Genomic DNA, 25,618 nt, shown 5'->3' on the forward strand with positions numbered 1-25,618 from the left:
AAGCGGTTGGTGCCGTTTATCCTCAGACACTGAGAAATGTAATATGGAGAGAAGGTGTGAACTATAAGTTAGCATATGATCACGTATCCACGAGGAAATCTCATATACACTCATATTTCGCAAGGGGGTTAAGGAAATTCACTGGGCAAATAGTACTGCCCTATTCCACCCCCCCCCCCCTCTCCCCTTCAATAGTTGCCCGGCGAATCACTCCTTGACGGGTAAGCCATAGGCGTCTCTGTCTTTTCGCAGTGGAAGAACTCGTCAGTCATGATTGAGATCGGTGATGCCATGTGGGAGCTGGTCGCTGCTTCCATAATCCTTCTCCTTGTGCACTGGTACATGTGAGTACACCGGCAATGCTTCCCATTGTAGATTGCGTGCCTATCCCAAATGCTCGTTTGAAACGATATGGCTGTGACTGGTTCCTTCTCGAGCGAACTTGACACCATAGTTTATATCCTGAGAACCTTTTTTTTTTTTTAGGAAATGATATTGTATGGGATGAAGCAACTATACATGATTTTACAAAGGGGACCTGATTAGTCGTTAGGCTGTTTCAGTGTAGCACAAGAAAGAGTGGACGACTGCCCCCATCACAGCCCAGTCAAACCGGTTTCTTCGCATTTTGTTTTCTTTTTTGCTTTTTAAAAAATAACAATGCAGTTTTTAAGTCATTTTAGTGAAGTGCAGAGTGAACCCGCCCTCTTGAGCAGAGAAGGCCTGTAAGTTCGCTAAACGTTCAGCCCCCTTTTCCCCAGCTCATATTGGGCGCCACACAGAGGCCGCCTCTTATAATATCATGCCTTTCATAAACAGTTTTACAGTCGGCTTCTCACCGATGCACCTTTAAGCGGCTTCACTGTGATCACACGAGTTATCGCGTATGCTTCAAACAGAAAAAGGAAGCAGCACTTCTGCTACTTCAAGGATCTCGGCATACCGGGACCCGAGCCCAGCATTATCACTGGAAACATGGACGAAGTATACGAGAAGGTGAGCCTTCGTGCTTTGTAGAAAGGCGCAGCATGAAATTGGCTAGCAGCCGAGGGTCTGAAACCACGAAGGCAATACTATAGTTCGTCAACTTTCTCGCAAGAGTACTGCACTCAATCATTAACACCCTGCCGGGATTACACTTTGTAACACGCATTTCTAATTATTATCCAGATGTTGACAGCATCTGTGCCATGCAGAAAATTTGTTTAAATAGCTGTTGACGGTGTCTATTTCTTAATGGACATCCAGATATATTCGAAATGGAATATATTTAGGGGGAACAACTAGGAAAGGACGAGGACAGAACACAAACACCAAAGAGCGCTAGATATATCCAGATATATCGGAATAGTGCTCACATCAAAAAGTCAAAGCATCACCATTGAAAATATCATGCATCATAACCCATGCATTTCATGCATCAATCATAACCTCCGCTCTATACTTAATATAGGCACACAGCTGTCTTTAGTCCCAAGGAGCTGAGAACGTATTTCATGCAAATGTAACCTGCGTTTATTCTATCAATGTATCGTGCAAATGTGTATGTACTGCAGTAACCTTCATTTTATACCTTAATTGTGCGCTGGTGAATTCTCGTCAGTATTCTGCTAGAGAGAAAAGAATTGAGAGTGTTGATGTATTTATTTCTGCACTTGTTATTTTACAAGTAGTAACACTCTCTATCTACAGTATACTTTCACCTTGTTTTCTTTCACTGAAACTGCATCGTATAACCATTTCACCTATATTTTTTTTATAACGATGACGAAACATTCAATGGTATTATTCTTCTTACCTGTTAGATGCGAGTGCAACACCTTTGACGTAGCAATGCATTATTTAACGTCTGGTGCTGCCATGTTACCGTCCCTTGGACCTTTGCTAACCTGTGCGCGCAGCTTTTAGCCCTGATGATGTCTCTTCTATTACAGTATATTTTAGCCCTCCCTGGTTTTTCATTCAGCTTGTTCTGGTAAATAAAATTCCATTTGTGTACTGACTGAAAGTTAAGCACTATTGTTCACGAACCGAACTGGCTTTCAGAAAAACATTTGATATATGAATGGCGTGCTACCGGCCTGCGAGTGGCGCTTCTCCTAATGGCACGCTTTGGTCACTATTCGCGCGCCCAGGCAGGCCCCTTAATAGAGTAGGTCGACTGTGCGGTCTTGGGCACCTGCTGATAGCGCTAGCAATTTGAGACCACGTGGCAAGGTGAACGCGGAAAGCGCATGAGAGTGGCATTCGCTCTCTACTAATCATTTTCCATGCCACTTCGTTGTCGTGCGGAGAAGCCAGCCTTCTCGAAGCCTACTGGTTATTTTTTGACGTTCATTGCTCGCTCCGCTGGCGGAGGTGTTGCGAAAACCAACGGCACCTTATTATATTTCGCTGTTTTAAGTGTACCGTCAAAATGACTGCAAATCTTGGCAGTGTGTAATCTCCAAACACCGCCCACTGCTGCTTCGATGCGAAGCAGGTTAGGCCTTCCACACCGCCCTGTCACTCGCGTTGAGTATTGTTGCAGTCAGTGGATATTGAATTACCGGTATATAGAACTATTTAACGATCCGCTTCGAGTTCAATGTGTTAAGTGCACTTGTATCATCGTTTTCACAGACACCAGTAAAGGCATACCGAGAATGGATCGAGAAGTACGGGAAAGTTGTAGGGTAAGTGCATCTACTTGTTCTTCTCGTGTGTGGTGCTGCTACATGTGTCGAAAAAGAATGGTGGAGATGTAACATGGCTTTTACCTATTCATACGAACGACTCTCTCTCAAGCATGAATTTGCAAGGCTTACCAAGGTTCTGCACGATTTGAATGAAAGGGTGTTAAGTGTAGACGCGATAATAGTTTTTTTTTTTTTTTTTATTTTGGGGAAGGAAACCGCAGTCTCTGTCTCGCTTTTTTCTTTTCAATAAACCAATTTGCTTTTTCCTTTTTTTTTCGATTCGCACCACAAAAGTAAAGCTTACGCTTTAATAAGGTGTTCGTTTCTTCGGTTAGGTACTTCAACGGTTACCGCCCCGTCCTGCTCGTCGCCGATCTCGACTTGCTCAAGATGATTCAAGTGAAGGACTTCCAGGATTTCATTGACCGATCCGTACGTATTCTGCGTGTATGTGAATTGTGCAATAGATTCCTAATGCTTATGAGACTCTGGTATGAATCTAAAGCGCTCTAATAAAATATAAGGGTGTAGCTGTCGGTCAGTTTGGAAAGTATTATTGTAGCAAGGGATTCTAACAACACAGCCCCGCAGAAGGGAGGCACAACCAAGCTCGTAATTACTACCATATTAGACTTGCACTGTTAGCAATAAAAGCTCTAGCTTTATCGCGTTACTGTTTCTCTCTTCTGCTGCCCTGCAATGTAATATTTCCCTGTTTCAATATACAGATTAACGTATACGTCAATGTTGCCAGGCGGACAGCCGGCACCTTCGCTAACTTTACAGTTGCGAAACTAAACTAAAATCATCCTTATTTACCACAACGACGGTGAGGTAGAAATCTAGAATCGTTTTATAGTTTCAGTCAAATAGACATGCATATCGGGTCAGGTACTCGCCAGTACGTCTGGCATTACTTAAATAAACGAGCGTTCGCTTTCTTTTTTCGTTCCGTCTTCTCCAGCTTCTGTTCCAGTCCAAGAGGCCACCCAGTCCCCACAACAAAAGCCTCATTCAGTTGATGGGCCGGCGATGGAAGGAAGTCCGCAGCGTGCTGACGCCCTCCTTCACGGCCAACAAACTCAAAATGGTGAGCGAATATGTGGCTCCACTCTTTAGGGGATCAACGTGCTGCCTCCCGTTGGACGTTTCGACCTTAGAAGGACACTGACTACATCTCTCTATAATTACTGTTTTTGTTGAAACTGATTGCCTCACAAATTTTCTTTTTTTGCTGTAAAGGTCATCTGGCAGTAAAGCAGGCATTTATTGCCAGGAAAATCGGACCTCCATACAGTCAATGTCGTGAGGCATTTACCGAAGACGACGGGCTGCCCTGTATTGCAGTGAGTGGCGGTGCAGAGCAGCATACGAGGTCGGCGTCCAAATATTGGTACCGAGGCGCACATTTAAGCTGTTATATCGGGCAGCGACTGCAACGCTTTGTCTCGTTGTAATGCGATAACATTAAGAGCATTACCGGGATCGAATAACTGCGGCGTTGGCATATTTGATTGGTTGACGGGTGAGCGATGTCCTGAGATCACATGACACGATCGAGCCCTGATTAGTCAACAGGATGTGTGATGTCATAAGGCCAACTACGTGACATGGCCGGATAGGCAGATGTGCTGCCAAAGTGTGTAGAAGTTGGCACGTGATGTGGTCAAGTGACATGGCCGAATACGGTTGTAGGCTCGGCGCTTGGTTGTGTGTAGACGTGTCTAGGCAGATCAGCGTGTCGGGTTATATTGGAGACACAACCAAAAGTCGTAGAGGAAAATCCCAGCACAGCGGGTGATCTTGAAAGCACATCGCTGAAGATGGAGTATCGGCTGCTGAACACAGCTGAGTATTCCATGAGAAGCAGTGACGGAGAAGGAGGCCAAGCGGACTTAGACTTCATTGCTGTTGCATATTCAGTACGTAATGCAGTAGGGGCCCCTTACTTATTTTCCAGATTTTTCTGGCGTATAAAACACCCGTTTTTAGCGAAAGCAGTCTCCTTGCTATTAGAAAGCAGTACCCTAGGCCAACTTCAATTTGTTCTCGACTTCCCTTAAAAAGCCGTTAGCCTATACGGTCGTGTTGGTTATTGGTCGGCATATTGGCTGCAGCCTTCTTGCCTATCGTCACAGATGAACGCCATACGATGGTGAAATGAACTTTAAGGTCAACACATCTAGGACTATAGCCTATGGTTGCAAGCATAGTTAGAGCGGCAAAATAATTTGTAAAACATTCCCCAGGAATAAGACAGAGCTTTGCGTGATTACAGCGTTGTACAAAGCCTACAGTTAGACAAGAAGACTACGCGCGAATACAATGGACATTGAGCTCAACTCTCTGAGCTGCGAGATGCCGAGCAGAAGAATATGAACTTCAGAATCTCAGAGCAACTCTATAATGCGTGCATAAAGCTCGTTATCCGCATTTCGCTCCACTTGCACGCGGGCTTTGCATACCAACTCCGATAGCTAGTGCTCGCAGCGCCGAGCTCCCGCGCTCAAGGAAAGTCCGGAGCACTCCGAGCACGAGAAGAATAAGCGGGAAACTCGGAGCCTGAAGAAGAGCACCAAACTAAGAAAAACACGCTTCGGTTTTGCGGCGTCGTTCAATTTTGCTCGCTTGCATGTTAACTCTTCCGCCACTGTCTCCGTTAATTCTGATCTAGCTGGGCTAGTAGTGTCAAGTATTCCGACTTTGTCAAATGTAGTACAGGCAGATGCACAGATTCTCAGAATACGGGAAACATGAAAATGCTATTTTTGCCTGCTGCTTGGAGCGGTGGAGCATTGGTGAGGGCGCTGCCACAAGTCGCGAAAGGGAATGCCGCCCACATCCTTCGCTTCGTGGCTGTCAACGGCCAAAATGTTCATGGGGAACCTGCATGCAGGGTACCCACGCGCGGTAAGTATTCACTGTAGTTGACTTATACTCGGCCGTGGTACCTTGCAATTTTTTTTTTAATCATGGATGGAGCAAAAGGGAGCTCCAAGTGTATTCGTGTGATGTACACGAAAGTCCGTGTGTGAAGCCATTATATGGCCTAGGACCTTGAGCGCATCCTTTCGTGGTTTCTTTGGATGAAGGTCCGTACATGCGTTTCTCATACGAAGCATTAAGATCGCCACTTGACAGAGGCTTTGCACGCACGCCGCAGTTGGCTCCGGGCGTGGTGTGCAGCGTGCGTGAGTTCGAGGCCAAGATCGCCGAGTACGCGAGGACCGGCCAAGAGTTCGAGATCGGCGACATGTATCAGGCGATGACGCTGGACGTGATCTGCCGAAGCGCCATGGGCATCGAGTACAACATCCAGAAGAACCCCCAGCACAGCCTTCTTGTCAGCAGCCGGCTGCTCTTCAGCGGCACCTTCTCCTGGGTCGCCGTTTTGTTGGGTGAGTCGTCTATGGCGCGTACTGAACACGCTGTCAGAGCTGGCCACACGGTTATGATATTCGTTTAAAGAATATTTTTTGTTTTGATTTGCCTTCTTGAAACTCGAACAGAAGGCATCTGGAACAAGAACTCTTTTATACTTCTTCATAAAATGCCGCGGAGTTGTTTTTCTTTCTGCAGTCTCCAGGCATCAATAAATTGAGGATATAGCCACCAACTGACTCAGATGTCACAAATGCATCGCAAAAATAAAAAAAAAAGACCCACACTTTCTGCAACGACATTTGCATGTGGAACTCTCTTCGGAGTAAAAAATATAGCCATTAGCGTCACAGTCTCGAAATGTTAAAATTATGGATCCAGCGTTACGGTTCTCTCGAAAAATTAGTCGACTTCCGGCGGGTTGTATTTTAAAGCGCAGATTTTGTTTTCTTTGGTGAATATTATTTCCTGCAGATGAATCATCGCTATTAGTTTTTGGCGGTGTAATGTGATACCCCTGTGTAATCAACCCATATATGTTTTATCACGCCTTTCTGTCAGCCTGAGCGCTCGCTTTACCAGTAACCAAAACACAAACATCAGTAGTGTAAAACGTATATCAGAGCTTGAAGAAATAAAATCATCGATATAAGAAGTAGGTTGTCATTTCTGGGTTGTTGCTCTTGCTTGAGCTATAGCATGGGGAATCGCGTCGTCTGCGTGTTGATGACAGCGATGAAACTTCTGCTGAACTGTTGCGGTAAAAAAAAAAAAAAAAAATACCGACGCATTCACTCTTTCTAAAAGATGAATGCATGTCGTCCCCACAGTAAAACTGCTACGTTCAATGGGGCAGGCGAACGGTGCCGCTTCCGCCGGCGCTATGCGAAGGCGCTCAGAATCTGTCAGGCCCCTGACAGTCCTGTTTTTGCAGAGGGATCCCATTACCTGTGCAATGACTGCTTACATGTGTGGTAGCTTCCGCTTTTTTATTTTATTTTTTTTTATAAAAGCAGATATGCTGTAGCCGGTGAGCGTCGTCGTAGCAATAAAGCTCGCCAACTTCGATAAATCTGATTCGGTGAAGGGCTTTTTTGCTGAATGAGTGGGTCTCATACCTCAAAATAAACTTATACGGCCCCATGCCGAGGTGTACAATAAATAAATGAATGAGCGCAACGCTAGCGCGCAACTGAACTGTCTAGCAAAGCATACCACAGCAGCAGTTTAGCGTGCGTCATCCCTCTTCGTCATGCGGGCGCTTCCGAGAGGTGACGCCAAGGTATGTCCTCGCGCCCATACGCCTGCTGCAAGAAAACAGTGTCCCCCACTTCACCCCGAGTGTCAAAGTGGGGAGGAAGCGGAGAACTGTATTTTATAAACGCATTACCTAGTTGCTAGATAATATGCTACTAGCAGCCAACTTCACAAAATGCTTGAAGTAACTTGCGGAACGCGATTTATGCCAAACGTCAAGTGCTTCACATAGCGATGCGCAGCTAAAGGCTGTTCCAGCAGTCGAAAAAAAAAAAAAATTCGAAGATGATGAATGCGATCCAACTAGCAGAATGTCTTACGAACCGCTGGCGCAGACAAATTCAGACACTGCAATATAGGTAGCGTCATTCCGTCCGTCAATCCCGTTCAGAGCGCCCTCCTCTTGAAACTCTTCCCACGCCTCGACTGATGTTGGCGAACCCATCACGTCCCTTAGAATTCTGCGCGCTCTTTCTTCTCCCACCGCCCACTTCCCTCACCTCCCATAAAAGTAGAGAGAAAGAGAGGTTTTCCTCTCTTCGCCCTACCTCCTCTCCAGCGAGGCTTGAAACGCCAACGTGGGCACGTTTTGTGCTAATGGGCGCGTTAATAATCATTCATTAACGAACTATAAGAAACACCAACAGACAGGCTTTAGCAGCCGTTCGTGATGATAATTTGAAACAAATTATTCATCCTGTGGCACGGCGTGGAAAAGAGGAGAGACATTTACGTGACACACAATATGAAACAATTATCGCATACGGCCGTACGAGTACGAAAAAAGACAACTTTCTCCGCGAGGACACCGGTAAAATGTTGCGTGTACGTTCAAAAGACAAACTGCTGAACAAATTGTTTTTCAGCCATGATGACCAGTAGTATTAAACGTAAAAAGACAAACAGCGAAAGAGAAAGGGTACAGCGTACAAAAGCAATTTTGTCTGTTTTTTCCTTTTCTCTTTCGTGATTTGTCCTGATACTCTTCACACTTCCCTTATAGCAATGCCGCATTTTCACTGCCTCTCGCATCCGCCTACTACGTTTCGTCATCTTATCTCTCCTTTTTACATTAATGTTACCCCTTCTTCCCTTTCCACTAAAGGAGGGAAGGCAACTGTATTTTTGTTTGGTGAAATCTCTCTGCCTTTACATTTTCTTCCTGTATTTCATCAAGGCCTAGAGGTCGTAAAGAAACATTGGAAACAACTCAATCAAGTTATCATTTTTAGTAAAAATATATTTATCCGGTCCTTTATGGCCCAGCTGACGTTTATCCGCTGCCAAAAGGTATATTTATCATAAAGAAAACAAACTTCGAAATCTTACTGTCAATAGAATCAAAGTCGTGACGTCCTCACTGAAAAGGACGATTCACCACAGCTTCGCCTGTATTGATAGAACAGTGCGTTCTTGCCCCAAAAACACTTCGCTCACCAGAATCGAAGCTTTTAGAGTTAGACATGTCGCCATCACAAACCTGATATCGCAAGTAAACTGCAGTCTAATGCATGGGCTTCAATTATTATCGCGGATACCGAAGGCATGGCTACACGTAGACAGTAATCTAGTTTTTATTAGCCACTAGTGCCTTTTTTTTTTTTTTCGTGTGGACAAATTTTTACATAGCTAGAAAGAGCCAGAAAAAAACATTTTCTTTTTATTTTTTATTTATTTATTTTTTTTTTGCTGACAGCAACATTGGGTGAATTCTTTTTTTTTTTTTTTTCGATGCACTTTAAAGAACACTAAAACCTATTGAAAACAAAACGTGCTTGGTTACCTCTCACCAGCCTCTTTCCCGGAACTGGAGTTCATCCTGAGGTACCTGAACGACTGGAGACTCGCTAAAACCAACAACGGCGTGCATCCCTTCAAGGAAGTGCAAGAGAAGTGCGGAAACATCGTCAAGCAGCGCCAGCTCGACAACGCTACGGTGAGCAATTCACCAAATCCATAGTGAAAGTCTAAAGAAGGAACATTCAAAGTGTATTCCTTCTTGCTCGCTTCTTTCTGAAAATAAGACCGCGAAAGCTTTTCAATGCACTCGCTTTCATTATATGGTCTCTTAAAATATAGACAGTTTTGGACAATAAATTTCCCATCCCTAAAAATTATGCCGAGTTTTTCTCATTTCACTTGTGTGAAATACGGTTGTGACCGAGGTAGACGCAGCGTCTACCTCGGTCACAACCGTATTTTTCCTCATTACGCTCTGTAGTAATAATGCCTTTTAGTGATATTAGCGATTCACGCCTTCGTAAGTATTCACAGTGACCGAAGATAGAAAGGCAAGGCCTTGAAGAACCGAGGTGGAGAGGGCTTGAATTTGAGGGGAAGGGGTCTCAAGCCAAAGCTCTGCCCAGCTTTGTTAGTGCACCTTGGTGCTAAGAAGCTGCGTTACCGTCAAAGGCCGAACTGTGGACACCATGTACTCAAACCTGAATGTCACTTCCGGAGCAGTAAAAATTGCTGCTGCCAAGATTGCTGATGTCTAGCTTGCTGCGCGTGCTTTAGTCTATCGAGGTAAAATAATTAATGGGAGCAGGCTCTGGTTCATTCACTAGTTGGTCAGTATAGTGCTCTAGGTTATAGTCTGCCAGTTCTCAACAATTATGCTCATCAATCCGTCGATATCACCAGGCTGTCTAAAACAATATTTGAAGCAGGTGTTCTTTGGGTGTATATATAGCGCAACAAATTGAAATGTGAGCTTACCGTGATGTTTTTCTTCATCCTGTATATTCAATTTTTCCTTCTCGTGACACTGTATTTGTCGTATCGTATGACACTATATTTGTAACTCTCCTTTGTTATTTTATGGATGAGATTTTCCATATTTTGCCTCTGCTGCTGTCATGAGTTGGGGCAGTCGTCTCGTCGAACTGCTGGTAGCAGTTGCTTTTTGTGGCTGCTCCATCTTTGTATTTTGCGCAAAGGAAAGTAAAATTTGATTTGATTTCCACAAATTCTCGCTGAATAGTTATCCGATTGCACACCTTTGTGCGCAGGTGCCTCAGAAAGACTTGCTACAACTCATGATAGAAGCCAAGTCACACAGTGTGGACGTCGGGAGCGTCACCTCGGATCAGCTGACGGCCGCTGATGATAACGAGCACGAACTTAAGCAGTGCGCACGTAAGTGAGGTTAATTTACAATTTCTTTCTAAATTCAGCTTCAGATTTTTTTCGCAGCGTTCTTAACTTTTTATTTCATCAAGCAGGCGGCTGAACCCCACCGTGGTGTACGGGATAATGCCGGCATGCTATAACCCCAATCACTCAAAGACGTCCGTTCTCTCTCTCTGTCCAGCAGCCCACTCTAATGACTTCGTGCACGCGAGCAGGACGGTTCTGGACGATGACGACATTACGCAGAACGCTTTCCTCGTTCTAGTCGCCGGGTGAGTGTGCGCGTGGCTTTTGTCCCGCAAACATTGTGACACGCGGCCACACCGATAAGGCGGTACGCTTGGTCCACCGCAAGAGTACAACTCATCGGCAACTATCTTTCTCTGTTTCTTCATTTCCTTATCAGTTACGAGACCACGAGCAACGCTCTCACGCTCGTCTCCCACATGCTGGTCAATTACCCCGAGGTGCAAGAGAAGGTTCGGCAAGAGCTTCTGGGCGCATTGGGACCGGACGTGAGTGCATGCACACTCATACCCCCTGTACTGTCAGCATTTCAATACCTTTGGCTTTACTCCCTCTCTCTCTCTCTTTGCTCGCTCCCTTGACGACCTTACTCTACGGCCGCGAGTCGCAATGGCGAATGACAGCGTCATGTTCAAGGCACAGCGATAAGATAACAATTTACTTCGTTGAACGCAACCGCCAGGGCGCACCTGTTCTCCTAAACGGCTTACCTAATAAACCGCAAAGACGTCTCTGACAGGCGGGTGCAGGCTTATCGCAACCTCGAAAATACTTTTTTTTTTCTGTCACTCATTCGCCCTCAAATGGTACATGTGAAACAACCCTTGTGTCCTATCGCTATTTGTAACCGTTTGCTGGCATCGTTCGTATAATTTATTTGTGGTGACGACGGACTATGTTGCGGCGCCAAAAGTTAAGGGCTGCACCACTATACCCAGCGGGAGGTTTTTATTTATTTTTTTCCCTTTTTTTTTTTTTTAGCAATGAAGAAGATACGCAGGCACAGCGTGTAAATATGCTGACCATTGTAAATAGATTGGTCACAGAACAGCCGCTTGGCACGTTGCTCAGTTGCCTCGCTTCGTCGATAGTGTACAGGCTGTTTCATCGGTACAAAGGAAAACTGGGAGCGCGTGATCACCGTGCTTTCAGAACCGGTAATACCGTGAGGCGGCGAGAATGGGCGGCACCAGATTCATGCGCGAAGAGAACAGCCAACAGTGATTATTGTACGTGCACCTTAGCAGCCGATTCTAAACTTCCACCATATGGAATGGTCTTGTGAGAAATATAGCAGTATTGAGGCAATAAATCAGCCAACGTGGGAGGGCTGGGAGGTGATCCTGTACACCTCGGACCTCGAGGAACGAGGCCTCGTCGAAAAAGCACGGCTTCCAATAAACGCTTTCATCATCATCATCATATTATTATTATTATCCGGCTTTTGACAGCAGTGCTTCGCAGAGTGCGGCAGTCATGCGCTCCCAGTTTCCATCTAAGTATGAAACAGCCTGTACCTGACATCGCTAGCAGAACCTTCATACAACCGGACTTACCGAAAGACGTCGTTGTTATTAATGATGATGATGATGACTATTTTAGCGATAAAAGTAGGGAGGATGGTGAATCATGGCCGGGAGCGTCTGAGCTCCAGCGGACTCCGCAGCTCAGACCACACAACGTTGTAACCAAAAATTCGTTTTGCTTTGTTTTCGTGACCATCTAACGTTGAAAATGTGCAGTTGCACTAAATGTATGCCTTAAGGAATGCAAACAGAAAGCTATTAACTGCAACGGGCGAACATTTAATAAATGGCATGCCCCTGCTCTATATCACTCGCTCCATATAGCAAAAAAAAAATAATAAATAAATAAAATAAGCTTTCGCGCATTGAAGTTATTTTCCTTGCCTGAGAAGGAAACACAAGACACAGCGTACGGACGCTCAGGCGAGTGAGTGACTGCGTAAGCTGCCTGTGCATCGCCAGGTCTGTTTTCAGTCGGAAAGTAGATGGGCCGCGCCATCAATCAAAGCAATTTTACAGCATATTTAAATCTGTAGGTACCGGCCATTTAGCGACTTTATATTCCAGCCACAAACTTGTCGTCGAAACAGGCATAGCGTTTTGCCAATACTATCATTCCCCCATACCTTGCTAGCAGATATAAATATTTCGTGAACGTCATTGCTTCTCATGGTCAGCGGTTCACATGCTTTGAAACAGTGTACCGCAGATTGATGGTGTAGTTTCACAACTTGTTCTTTTTGCGTATTTGCATGTTTGCTTAAAATATGTATCCGTGTTTTTAAATGGTAAGGCCGTCTAAGAAATGAAACGTCGAGAATAAAAGTCTCCAGGATGCGCCGATAGTTCCGCTATAAGAATGTGGCTTCAGGCTGCACTAGGTAGAGACGAAGATCAAGTTCACGTGCTCAGGAAATAAGGCAGGGAGACTAATCAGGTTGTTCCACTCGGCTTCTCTGCACCGTGACCAAGAGATGACGAGACCTGCAAGAGAGATAAGACAAGGTCAATGTACAACTGGTCGCGCAACTCGGAAGAAAACGCATGCAGCTGCCTACTGCCAGCGGCATCAACTCGATGATGAGGGCTCCTGCGAACTGTGAGGCAAATTACTAACGCACAGAAAATAAGATCTGCCAGAATTCCAAAGAACTAGAAAGTAAACATAATATTCGCGCTCAGGAATGAATGCAGTTTTTGTTTCTTGCGTAAGAAAAAACGTGTCACGTTTTTAATAATATTTTAACTTGTTTCTAACGGCCTCTCTCGGCCACTTATTATCCGCTGCGTAGTTGCCCAAAGCTCAGATAAGCTTTTTTTCATCCGCGTAATGGGTGTGTCGTCGGCCGCGGTTCAACGTTCGTCGTTGCGTGCTGCGTACGGAGTGGGTTATCTGTAACAGACAGTCAGTATTTCATTCTGCTGGTTTTGGTAGAGCTTTACTGCAAGGCGAAGACTGTCTGTGCTCGATGAGAAACTGATTGCCGCTGCATGTGCGCATTTCCGGACGATGGGACAATGCTGCGTCACAGCTCGGCGGCTCGGCTCGGCCTCCCAGGCACGTCGCAAAAGTGGTGGCTTGTTTTACGGATACACGTCTGCATGAGCGGCGTATCGCTGCATGGTTTAATTGAGCGGTGAAGGTGAGATTTTATTGCCCCCAAGAAGCGTGTCGCATTGCTCAAAGCCTTCCGTTCCGCTCCCCTTGCTGCGTGTTTTGCTTACTGCGTCGTATTACCGCACCAATGTTCGCTGAACGTGCTTTAGCTGTTATTACAGTGATGTTCCTATTGTCAATCGGATCTTTCTCATGAACATGTTAAATGCTTAAGTTGTAAATTTGTAACCTCACATTGACTCCTTTCAGTGGCAAATGAAGCGCGAGTAAAATATGGGAATCATGAACAGGGCGAGATTTATTGGAGCGAAGCTATATCATAGATATTTTCTTTTCTCAGACGCATTAACTTCTAAATACTAGCAATCCCAATTTGAATTGCTTACCTAAGCTCTTACAGGTTGGCGTTCTAGCGCTAGCGTTAGTTATTCCGTTCGTTTGTTTTTGTTGTTCTTTGACGCTGATATGTATACTTTGTTTGTTAGCAAGATCTTTTACCCTTTATAACCTCACCGCGTCTCGTTTGGAGACCTACGCTCAGGTCATTTTGTTATCACGAGGATTTCATGAAGACCGTGACGAATGAGCGGTGGTTGCTCTCCTACACTTAGATTTCATTATCGTGAAGCGTCTATGTAAGTAATCGTGAATTAATAAAGCCTGGCTTTCTGTGCAGCGCAGCTTCACTCATTTATGCCCTTAGTGAAAAGCCTCAAGCCATGTGGTTCTATCCATGTGCTTGCCGAATTCACTTGAAGGCCCTTGTTCACAAACGTGCCCGAAGAAATAAGCCCCAGAATGCGTTTACATGACGCGCGACGAAAGACTAGGCTAACGACGACGGAGGCAGAACGATGCTATGATAAGGTGGTTAAAGATGCCGTAACATTTCAGTTAACGTAAAACTTGACAGTAGAAATCCATGTCAAGTAAAGTTGGCTGAACAGTTACGGTGTCCATTTTTCTGCCTTATCCGAGCATCGTTCTGCCTCCGTCGTTGTTGGCCTTGTTTATCGTTCATAAGTAAAAAGACAATCAAATTCCCCGCCAAAAGTACGTCACTGTGACGTCACAAGCAACGTCACGTGTTTGTTGTGCCTCACAGTTCGCAGGGGGCGCTGGGAAACTAAAGCCTCGCTCAGAGTCGACACGCAGGCTTCTATGGGAGTTACGCTACCATTTGTTCTTCTACCATGGATAAGACGCAAGGACATATCTGATAAGGTATTGCCTGTGCAGAATCACAGCGTAGCTATCGCATAAGCATTAAAGCTTTCTGGGTGAGTCGGTGCATATTTTACACTAAAATGTTATAGCGGAAAAAAGACAACTACGCACAGACAGGGTGAAGACACGCCGCACAAGCGCTGCGTATCACGTGACAGGCAGCGCTTGTGCGGCGTGTCTCCACCCTGTGTGTGGTTGCCTGTTCTTTTTTTTTTCTTTTTTCTGCGGTATAACGTTTTACCACATAAGCATGGCGGCTTCACGGTTCGAAACATTGTGATATCGATTGCAGGGGCTTGAATATTTGCTATTCGACTAAAGACACCTGCCTTGTGCATATAAGTCACTTTTCGAGAGTCCTGGAAACTCTGGCGAAACGAAGAGGCGTCCGTGTGCTGTGCGATGTCAGCGCACGTTAAAGATCCCCAGGTAGTCGAAATTACTCTGTAGCCTTCCACTAAGGCCGCTCTTTCTCTTTCCACTTTCACTCCCACCTTCCTCCCTTCCCTTACGGCGCGGTTGAGGTGTCCACAGAAAACAAGCGAGACAGTTACCGCGCCTTTCCCTTCCTATAAATCAATCAATCAATTCTGGCAACAGTTGTGCCCAAGAAACAGACGATTTCTGTTTTTCCAGCCTCCTTATCACTTTTTTCCTTTGTGTACGTATAGCGTACACTACAGTGCACAGCTCTCTTACCTTGTGGCTCCATGCTGTCGTATCCATACTTCCAACTCGCAGGAGGAGATCACCTACAGCACCATCCAGAAGCTAACCTACTTGAACTGCGTCGTTCAGGAGACCATGCGCCTCTACCCGCCCATCTTCGCGTAAGTGAAGCTCCGGCTTACACGCATGTGCGCTGAACGGACGCAGGCATGCAACCATCGCACGACGAGACACGATCATCTAATGTACCTGAAACATTTCAACTCCCTTAAGACACCTTTCCTGCGTTTAAACCCTATGATCCACCTTGATAGATTGCATACATATGATATTACCGCGCGGGCTTATTCAACTACTTTACATACATAATTTCCCCTGAGCATGTCGTGAGAACTGACCTATTCTAGTGAAATATGCCCCCAGTCTTGCTATGCCATCATCATAACGGGCCCTGTAAACACGGCGACACTTTGCGATGTCGTTTCCAGCTGTGAGTGAGTGCGAACTGTTGCGCGCAGGTTCACAACGAGGGAAGCAGTGGTGGACAAACAGTACGGCAAGCTGAAGATTCCAGCAGGCACAGCAATCATGGCTGCTACACACTATATCCACCGTGACCCTAGCAGCTGGGAGGAGCCCGACAAGTTCGACCCAGAAAGGTGATTAAGACCAATATACTGTAGTTACTGAGCTGCGTGCGTTACAGGAAATTCTCAGCTGCATCATACAGCAAAGTGCTTAGATTTGAACACTGAGACAGGGCTCTGCATCTGCAACCTAGTGACTTGTCTTTGATTAGAGTTCGGTGATGGCCAACGCATGTATGAAGACCATATGATCTACAACGATCGACATAATACGTTTTGGTCTGAATATCTGACCTTGAAGACTCCTGAAAGGCAAAAGTTACGGTGGGCTATTACGTGTTGTGAATGTAAAAGCACGTCTGGTCCATTCTGCGTCATACTGCGTCGCTCATTAAGGGTTTTCTACTAGTGTCGTTTCAAACCACTGCTCTGGTAGATGAAAAGCAACATGGCGACAATGCCACTGTCATCTGACGTCACTATCGCTACTGCTGGCTGCGTCGCGCATCCACTAGGTGTATACCGATATTCAGCTCGGACCAATGAGCTTTCATGGGCTGTCGGTAGCGTGCCCATCTCCCAATCCGAAGGTCCCTGGCTCGATTCCCTCCGCACTCAAATTAACCGACCTCTATTTTCAGTTCAATTATTTTCCTTTGGTCACAGGGACATCCCTGAAAAATATGCGTCAATCCGAATGTTTTTGGCATGTTCATAACTTTCCGCGATCCTCCTTCCACGCGCAGAACCACGCCATGTTCCGTTGCTTAAATTTAGGATATGCCGACAATGCTTTTGCGCTGAAAAGAGGAGCTATTGGAAGCCCCGTGTTCACAAATACTCAGGATTTCACTGATCAAATAGGATATACGTGGCCGTGCAAGCTTCCTGTCTGACAAAATATTTCTGCCCGCCAGTCACGATTGTGTGGAATACGGATGCGCTAAAGCAACCGAAAAACCTTAGCGCGTCAAAACGTGAGAAAGTGCTAGTTTTCTGTCTTTTCCCTCCCTTTGAGTAGTAATGCCCACTGGACAAAAGCGAGACCACCTTCGATTATCAAAGGTGGCCGTCGTTGCTACTTTGTGTTGTTCATGTTAAACTGCCGAACAGTGAAGCACTAGTGGGTGCAATAGAATAATACAATACGTACAAAAAGACAATGTGAACACTTCGCCTATAGTCACATTTCTCGCCGCTTTCTCACATATGCTAGCAAAAGAAACAAGACATAAACGCTCCACGTCAGCGTATCCCGCAGTTTTGCATTACGGGCAACCTGTGTAAAGCGCACGCTGAGCCGTACTGACCCTGTTGTATCATCTGATCACAGGTTCCTTCCGGAGCGGCGCAAAGGCCAGAACCCGCTGGCTTTCCAACCGTTCGGCGCCGGGCCGCGAAACTGCATCGGCATGCGGTTCGCTCAGATGGAAATGCGCTTCACGCTAGCCCACCTCCTGCGCAAGTACCGTCTCGAGGCCACGCCCAACAGCGACAAGGTATACGCCATGAGCAGCGCCTATGGGCGCCACTGAAAGCCGCGTAGCGGCGGTCGTCGGAACCCGAGGCGGGCCCCATGTGGAAATCGGGGCCGTGGTGCGCGCTTGCGATCAGCCGTTTGTGCGCGTCTCGCGGGCTCTTCCGCAGTAACAGCGTGCGCAAGGCGATCGCACTGTGTAATAGTGGACATGTGTTCGATCTCACAGCCGTCTGGGACTACATCGCGTCCATATGCATCAAGTGTCTGCTGAAGATGATCGTCAACAAGGTTGCGTACGAAGTGGAGTTCATTTTCAGTTCCCCGCTTTCATTACATCACCACGCCAACTCGTTCATTCCTTGACCTATGAAACAATGTTCTTTCTTTGCTTAATGGTACACGTTTGCTTCGTTTACATGCAATATATATCGCTACAGTAAACTAGGCAGCGTCGTCGAAACAGAGCGGTTTCGTACCGGTGCGATTGCAGGAAAAGCTGCAGCGAGCTTGCAAACCAGCATTCTGAGCATCCGAAAAATAGCACATATTGGGCTCCTGTAGCAAGAGTTCAGATTTTTCATGCTTGTGCTTTATCATGGCCTGTACAGCATGGATTTCACGTCCGTCGCCAAAAAGGCAGAGCGGGTTGATAATTTCATGGGGGAGTGAGATATCAGCAGAAGAATTATCCGAAAATCTGCATCACAGGTTAGTCAAGGGCATATTAGAGTCACATTTTATATCCTATTTATTATTGTGAAAGCTTGAAAATATTGCAAAATATTCTTTTTTGCTGACGTTCAGGAGCACCTAGTTCCCTTTACCTGAGTAAAGTTTTTGATTCATTCATTCGCTCGGGCAACACTCAAGGTGCTACGAGATGATATTTTTCAATGCCTGGGCGCACAATCACATAACACAAAAGTAGCGTAGTGTGTACGGTATACTCCTGTCTGTCCTGCCCTTTTTTTTTTTTTTATTTCGTTAGGGGAACTGCGAGATATCTCTGCGTTTTATAACCAGTTCTAGAGCCCTTAGCCTGGATAGCAAGTGCAGCGACATGTTATGTTTTCGTAATCTTGCCAGACAACACACGAAAGGTGCAATGACAAACAGAAAACACTGAAAACATAGTTAATACTGAGCCCTGCCACACGGGAAATTTAATGCCATTTCCATCGAATGACATTCGTTTAAAATAGATATTTGTTTGCTGCTACACGAGAAAATATAATGACATCTGATGAAAATGACATTAGGTACCGAATGAGTTTGCTCATACGAATGCGATCAGCGAGGAAATATGTTATATCTACACATGAGACTCAGTGAGAAGATACACCCAAAATAAATTACAAAAGTGCCACCTGCATTAAATACTAATGTGCTCCTAAAATTTTGCAGCTAGTCATCTATGTGAAATATGCCACATAGCATCGTAAAAAAGAACTGGCACCCATAGCTCCAGCCAACCCGTAGCCAACGCACTCAGCGCGGGCGGAACAGGTCGCTCCTGCCGCCGCGGTCCGTCGGCGCCGAGTCGCCGACACGGCGGATTTCATTCGCCACCTTTAGAAAAGCACGCTCTGTTGATCTTAAATAATACGCGCTTAATTTGATGAAGGAATCTAAAAAAAATTATCTTTACTGAGGATCGCTGTTATGTAACGAGATTTCGGAAGAAGTGACAACAGCAATACAAGCAAATTTCTCCTTTTAGCAGCTGCCGCCGGTGTGACGCAGGAAATCCGATTTCGTTCTCTAGCTCCGCTGCGGCGTCGCCGAAGTTATACCTTCCTTTTATTGTAAGACAATTTGTGAGGCAATTGAGCTGATACTAAGGCAGTTTTATGAATATGAAATTTACTATTTCCAAAGCGCTTCCAGCTACGGCATTGATGCGAAACCGTTTAGGCGTTTAGGCCACGACTAGGGCCCAGCACACGGCCAGAGCGCCATCGGCACGTAAAAAAGAACTGGCACCCATAGCTCCAGCCAACCCGTAGCCAACGCACTCAGCGCGGGCGGAACAGGTCGCTCCTGCCGCCGCGGTCCGTCGGCGCCGAGTCGCCGACACGGCGGATTTCATTCGCCACCTTTAGAAAAGCACGCTCTGTTGATCTTAAATAATACGCGCTTAATTTGATGAAGGAATCTAAAAAAAATTATCTTTACTGAGGATCGCTGTTATGTAACGAGATTTCGGAAGAAGTGACAACAGCAATACAAGCAAATTTCTCCTTTTAGCAGCTGCCGCCGGTGTGACGCAGGAAATCCGATTTCGTTCTCTAGCTCCGCTGCGGCGTCGCCGAAGTTATACCTTCCTTTTATTGTAAGACAATTTGTGAGGCAATTGAGCTGATACTAAGGCAGTTTTATGAATATGAAATTTACTATTTCCAAAGCGCTTCCAGCTACGGCATTGATGCGAAACCGTTTAGGCGTTTAGGCCACGACTAGGGCCCAGCACACGGCCAGAGCGCCATCGGCGGCCGCTTTCGCGGGCCGCGTCGTTGCGGTAACCTCGCGGTATCTGATGTGGCAAGCGTTACGAATTTGCCGTATGCTTTCTCGATGAGGCCAAGCTCGGGCATTTTTCGGCGGGCCTTAATACGGCGAGCGAACGATCAGGCGAAAGCGTAGGGAGTCAACGGGGCTGTAGTATGTGCTTCGGCGTAGGGCGATACTCAAAGGTTCTACAAAAGCGCCGTCGGACAGTACACTAGATACTGCCTATTTTACGTATTGCTCGTGACACTTGCTTTAGTGCGCAAAGTGTAGGTTGTTGAAACTCGTGCGCTTTTCGCAGTCGAGCGCAGACGTGCGCACCTTCCGTGCCCTTTCGTAAACAAACGCCGCCGACACTGCCGCTAACTTCGTAGTTGGTAGTCCTAATCAACAGGTCATTAACAAGGAAAGCAAGACATGAATTTCAATTGAAAGGCGGCTTTCGTTTACAGCATAGTCATCTTAGCAACATATATCGAAGGCGCATAAACATTTGCATATCAATCGCGGTTACCATAATTTGAAAATGGCATTAGCTTTGGTCGTGTAGCAGCGCGTCGAAAAAATGACATTAACCTGAACAAATGTCATTCGGTGAGTTTGCTTGCTTTCTGCGTCGAACGCCGCGATTCACGGCCGCCGTCGTTCTCGTGAAGCATAACTGGATACTTATACAATACAAACATGTTCCTGCCAATGTTTTTTGTGTGTTCGAAAAACCAACTGCGCAGCAATTTTTCCCGGACATGGCTAAATGTTGACAGCGGCGTTATATCTTTAAACCGCGACCAAAGACGAAAACACGACGCGTGCGCATAGACGCTGACTCGAACAGCGCCCGACAGAGCCCGCCTACGCTTTGCGGCTATGGCGACAAGCGGCGTTGTCGGCGTTTTGCGCATCGCGTATACGGGCTGCAGCCCTCTTCACGCTCACGGAGCACACAACCTTTTCTCAGATAAGACACGTATGGCCAGAACTTAAGCGAGCTGTGGGTACTACCTTAGCAGTGGCATTTACTAACAGCATGCTCCTTGGAAAACCTTTTTATTTTATTGCGAAAACAATACTACTCGCACTTTCAAGCCTTCGTGTGACCCGGCAGCAGTTACGTCATACCCACGTGACACACGGGCTGGCAGGAGCTGCCAACTTGGGTCTCTCGTTTCACTTTGGACGGTTGTGTCCGAATCAGCCTGCTAGGACCCTGGCATTCACGTTACCCCTATAGGCCACTAAGGCACGTTCATATGGGTTGGTTAAAGTGGGGCTTTATACGTGGGCTGAGGAAGAAGAAAAAAAAAAAAAAAAAAGTAGAACGCTCGGTCACCCGCAGCTAATGCTTTCGCTCAATATTTGGTTCAGCAGCTTTGAACCCTTTTAATTTTTCAAGTTCATTCCAGCAAGGTCTAAATTAACCTAATAAATCCCGCTTTTGCAGCCTAAGGAAGATTCTTTGGTTAATTGACAACGGACCGCTTAATATGCAACGGGAACTCGCTGTAGCATTACGTGACTACAGTTTAATTTATATATTTAAATGTTACATAGTATAATTATATATATATATATATATATATATATATATATATATATATATATATATATATATATATATATATATCTGTCTACACTGAGCTGCTGAAACGATCAACCACGTGATTTTTGGCATGTCCAGCGATTTTGCCGACCTCCGAGATCCGAACGCTGTCAGTTGCCTTGGGATTTGAGGATCCTGTGGGAGTGACCTTTGTGTTTGTGACCGTAGAGCCTGGACAGCGTATTGGCGGACTTTTTGTTTCTTTCTCTGTTCTTTTTTGCCTCCGCCGCGTCAGAAGGCAACGGCGACCTGCTACGAAGGGCAAAGCCACCATCACCATCATCATAGCAAGCAGACGCTCCATCGCGCTTTTTGACAACACCGCATTTATCTGAGTTTACAGTCCCCATCTTTACAAACACTCCACGAACACACGCGGAATTAAAACACCATTTATTTGTTTTCAGTATAGTAATTTGAAAAACATTCGAAGGTGAAATCTGAAGTGCGTGTCCAACCAATCAGCGAAGCAGCGGCCCAGAGAAGGAAACGTCGCATCCGTAAACGCACTTCGCCGTCGTGTGCCGCTCACATCGGTGCCAAAACGCTGATTACTGAAGCGGAATAAAATAGTATGCGCTACGATTTCGCCGTTATGATTGGGCTTTGGGGCATCGGGAAGGTGTAAAGAACTATATCGGCCGGCTTTAATTAGTGGTCTGGCGAACGTCACGGCACCCCTTTAACATGTTGCGTTTTGCCGGCAAATTCACGTTGTTGGGAGTCGTCGTTTGGTTGTTTGCACGCTAACGAGATACAACTGCCGCTAAAGGTCCGGAATGGGCATGGGAACAGCTAATTCGAGCGCTGTATTGCGAATGCTTTAAGTCCATCGCAGCACACTGTTTATTAGACACCAATCCTATATATTAAAAAAAAAATACAATACCGATTGCTCCTTCGCGTACGCGTGTTCGCATAACGTATTGCAGATCACCAACGATCGAGGCCGAGCGCCGGGCGCAGTAACATGTTGAGCCTGGACCGCTCTGGACTCGAAAGTCTCCTGTAGCATCCGACACAGTGTAATCACATCGCTGACGTTTTTTAGAGTCGGATACAATATCAATCTCATTCATGGACGCGTATTTGAGCAATGTATTAATAATCCACCAGAACAGAGAGAGAAATTGGAAGCTGCAACGCGGGTTTTGCCCTATGTAGCTACGCTGACGTTGCCATATTCGCAAGTTTTAGCAGCGCATCGCCGCTTTGCGGTGTAAAATGGGAATGTAGATAGAGTGGATAAGTCTATCGCCCATTTTACCGTCCACTTTTTTTGCTCTGAATGACTCAATGGGAGCAAGTAGCACAAAAACCACAGCACAAAGCAGATGCAGCTAGTGCGACAGCGGCAGCCTTAGCAGTCGGCCGACTCACTCAAACGCTCAAACTACAGTGAACTAGAAGTATTGGCAATACTTCTAGTTCACTGTAGTTCAAACCTTTAGCATTGCGTCGAGTGTTTCACTGAATGTCCGATAGATGGTAGCAATTTTGCATTAAGTCTATACGAAGTTAGCATTCACGGAGCCGTGTGCCTGCCCATTTATGGATTTTATTGAGTAATTGCTCCCTTATAACATCTCAAAAGCAGCACCAACGCTCTCTTGTAAGGATGTAATTGTACTCTTTTTTTTGTGTGTGTGTGGCAGCAGTGTGTTCTGCACACTCAAACCGTCGATGCAACACATATAGCTGTGCACCATTCTGTAGTGAGTCGCAATTAATGGTACAAAACTATATTGGCAGTAACTACACCACATTCCGTTAGATGATTTCGCACGCCTTCACGGCACCAAGAAAGCACAGTGGAAATTATTTTATAGTTCCCCGCATATTTTACAGAAAGTGCAAAGCTCACATTCAATGCGGCTCTTGCAGGACCCTGCCGAGATTGACATGAACCCGCTGGTACTACGGATCAAGCGAGGAGTGAACGTCAGGGCAGTGCCAATCTAGGCAAGGCATCCCGTGGCTACCATGTAAATACAAAGTGCGCCTTCGAGCGAAGCGTTCAGGGTGCAGACCTAGGCACGACCAAGTCGTACTAGGTCGTTGGACTGAAAATTGTTTACTCAACCGCATGACTTCACCTGTATACTATATTCATTCTGTTCATACAAGATTTTATTGCTTATGTGTGAGTAATAAAGTTTTCAGAGAATAACTGTTTCATTCCTGTGCACTCGCCGTAAAACGGGTACGATACCGTGTGAGAAAATAATGAATCCTGGCTATATAATAGTACTAAGCAGTGTGGATGCTTGCAACTTCCCAGCTGTCCAAATCTAAAAGCGTTTCGAATTTCGTTTAGAGTCAGTACCGGAACAAAGGTTGATAGTGGCTCAGTCATCTGGAGGCAATTACAAACACATACCCGAACCCGCTGCAATATAAGATTTACCTCGGGTATAAAAGGCAACACGTGCAAAGTCTGCAAGACAAGCACATACTCTGGAAGTGCAAGGCACAACTGACAGGTGTTAATCCTAAAACCCTTTCGTCGAGGTGGTCCGCGGCTCTGCGCAGCTCCAGCCTCAACGACCAACTCTGGGGCGTCCAGCAGGCCCTCGAGGCGGCGAAAAGGAGAGATCTCGACGTTCCCACGCGGCAGGGCTCGGTTGCGTTAAACCCTGCCAGGCACTAAATCAAGTTATTACTCAATCACAAACCAGTTCGGAAAAGGCAAAAACTCTTGCATCGGCGGTTATTGCCAACTATGTCACTTTACCTTTACGTGAAGCATCACAACGCAGAAGATACTATGCCAGCTGTATTTTTATTTTTATTTTTTTCAAGCGTTTACAAATTGCTATTTTAAACCCTGTGAGAGAGACGTCCGTGCGGTCTGTGCAGCTCGATTTCACAAGACAGACATTATTTAAAATGAAAGGGCCGTCATTAAGCAATTAACTATAACTAATGAATGCTTTATTTTGCCTCATTGTCGTTAGCAAATGTGTCCGCATTTCGAGAGCGATAGTTAAAAATAAATCAATAAGCCTTTTCTCCACCGGAAATCGAACCTCCATCCCCCTTGGATCCACGGGATGGAAAATCCTGGGTAAATTAGAACTACAAGATAGGATCTCGGAAAGAAATGCACAAGTAAAACTGCCGACTGAAGTAAGGTACGCACTCACTATTAACTGCTACCAAAAAACATGCACCCTGCTTTTCATGAAGGCAGGAGAAAAGCAAGAGCAAAGGCCCCTGAGCCCAAGTTAGAAGACTCTGAACACACTATGTAGACGCGGCAGAATACAAAGGAGGCAACTTTTGCTATCGTGGCCGTTAACGACTCGGGTAAAATAATGGCAGGTTCCATAAAAACAACTCAGGGACAATGGAGGAGGCGGCTATCGCCATGGCGATGGTCAGCACCAAAGCGGTTACCATAATTAGAGACTCCAAATCTGCTATAAACAATTTTGCGAGGGGCATGATCTCCAAAGAGAAGAGCGAATTTTAAGATATAAAGACTGGAACCAAAAAGAGGTGGAATTAATATGGGTGCTGGCACACTCAAGGAACAAAGGAAACGAGATGGCTCACAGTATAGCTCAAGCAACGTTCTAAAAACGTTGAGCTCGAGGTTATGTCAGCAGAGCAGTGAGCCAGGTTGATTCCCCCAATTTCTCGAGAGATGCACTTATCTCATTTCATGACTACACTAACACTTCAAACTAGAAAGGCAGATATATCATCCACCATACAAGAAACTAGACAAAAGGCAGGAAGTAATCTGGCGTCGACTCCAGACGCGTGCCTTCTTCAGCCCATCTAAATTGGCGCACATGTACCCAGCACAATACAATCCAAATTGTAAACACTGCGGCGAAATAGCCGGATACGAACATATATTATAGAGCTGCAAAAAAACACCGCCACCAATGGACCTACTATGAGTTAGTTCTTTAAAGCG

At 45.8% G+C, this 25,618-nt stretch overlaps 1 protein-coding gene across 3 annotated transcripts; it reads left to right on the plus strand.

Moving 5' to 3' along the window:
* Window positions 1-279: 279 nt before the first annotated feature.
* Window positions 280-23,804, plus strand: LOC146190323 (thromboxane-A synthase-like). Of its 3 annotated transcripts, none has more exons than XM_084600769.1 (14): window positions 280-344; window positions 900-996; window positions 2,623-2,675; window positions 3,014-3,110; window positions 3,643-3,768; window positions 5,842-6,076; window positions 9,110-9,252; window positions 10,328-10,454; window positions 10,630-10,720; window positions 10,855-10,963; window positions 15,588-15,676; window positions 16,034-16,174; window positions 17,436-17,601; window positions 23,575-23,804. In XM_084600769.1, the coding sequence occupies exons 1-14, from the start codon at window positions 292-294 to the stop codon at window positions 23,650-23,652; spliced, it is 1,605 nt and encodes a 534-aa protein (XP_084456895.1). In that variant the 5' UTR covers window positions 280-291; the 3' UTR covers window positions 23,653-23,804. The 3 variants fall into 3 exon arrangements, with proteins under 3 accessions (XP_084456895.1, XP_084456893.1, XP_084456894.1); XM_084600767.1 differs by having other exon boundaries at window positions 292-344; window positions 10,633-10,720; XM_084600768.1 differs by having other exon boundaries at window positions 292-344; window positions 10,328-10,448; window positions 10,633-10,720.
* Window positions 23,805-25,618: the final 1,814 nt, after the last annotated feature.

The sequence above is a fragment of the Amblyomma maculatum genome, chromosome 4 (genome assembly GCF_055883805.1).
Source record: "Amblyomma maculatum isolate TAMU_Amacu chromosome 4, ASM5588380v1, whole genome shotgun sequence".
Taxonomy (NCBI): Eukaryota; Metazoa; Arthropoda; class Arachnida; order Ixodida; family Ixodidae; genus Amblyomma; species Amblyomma maculatum.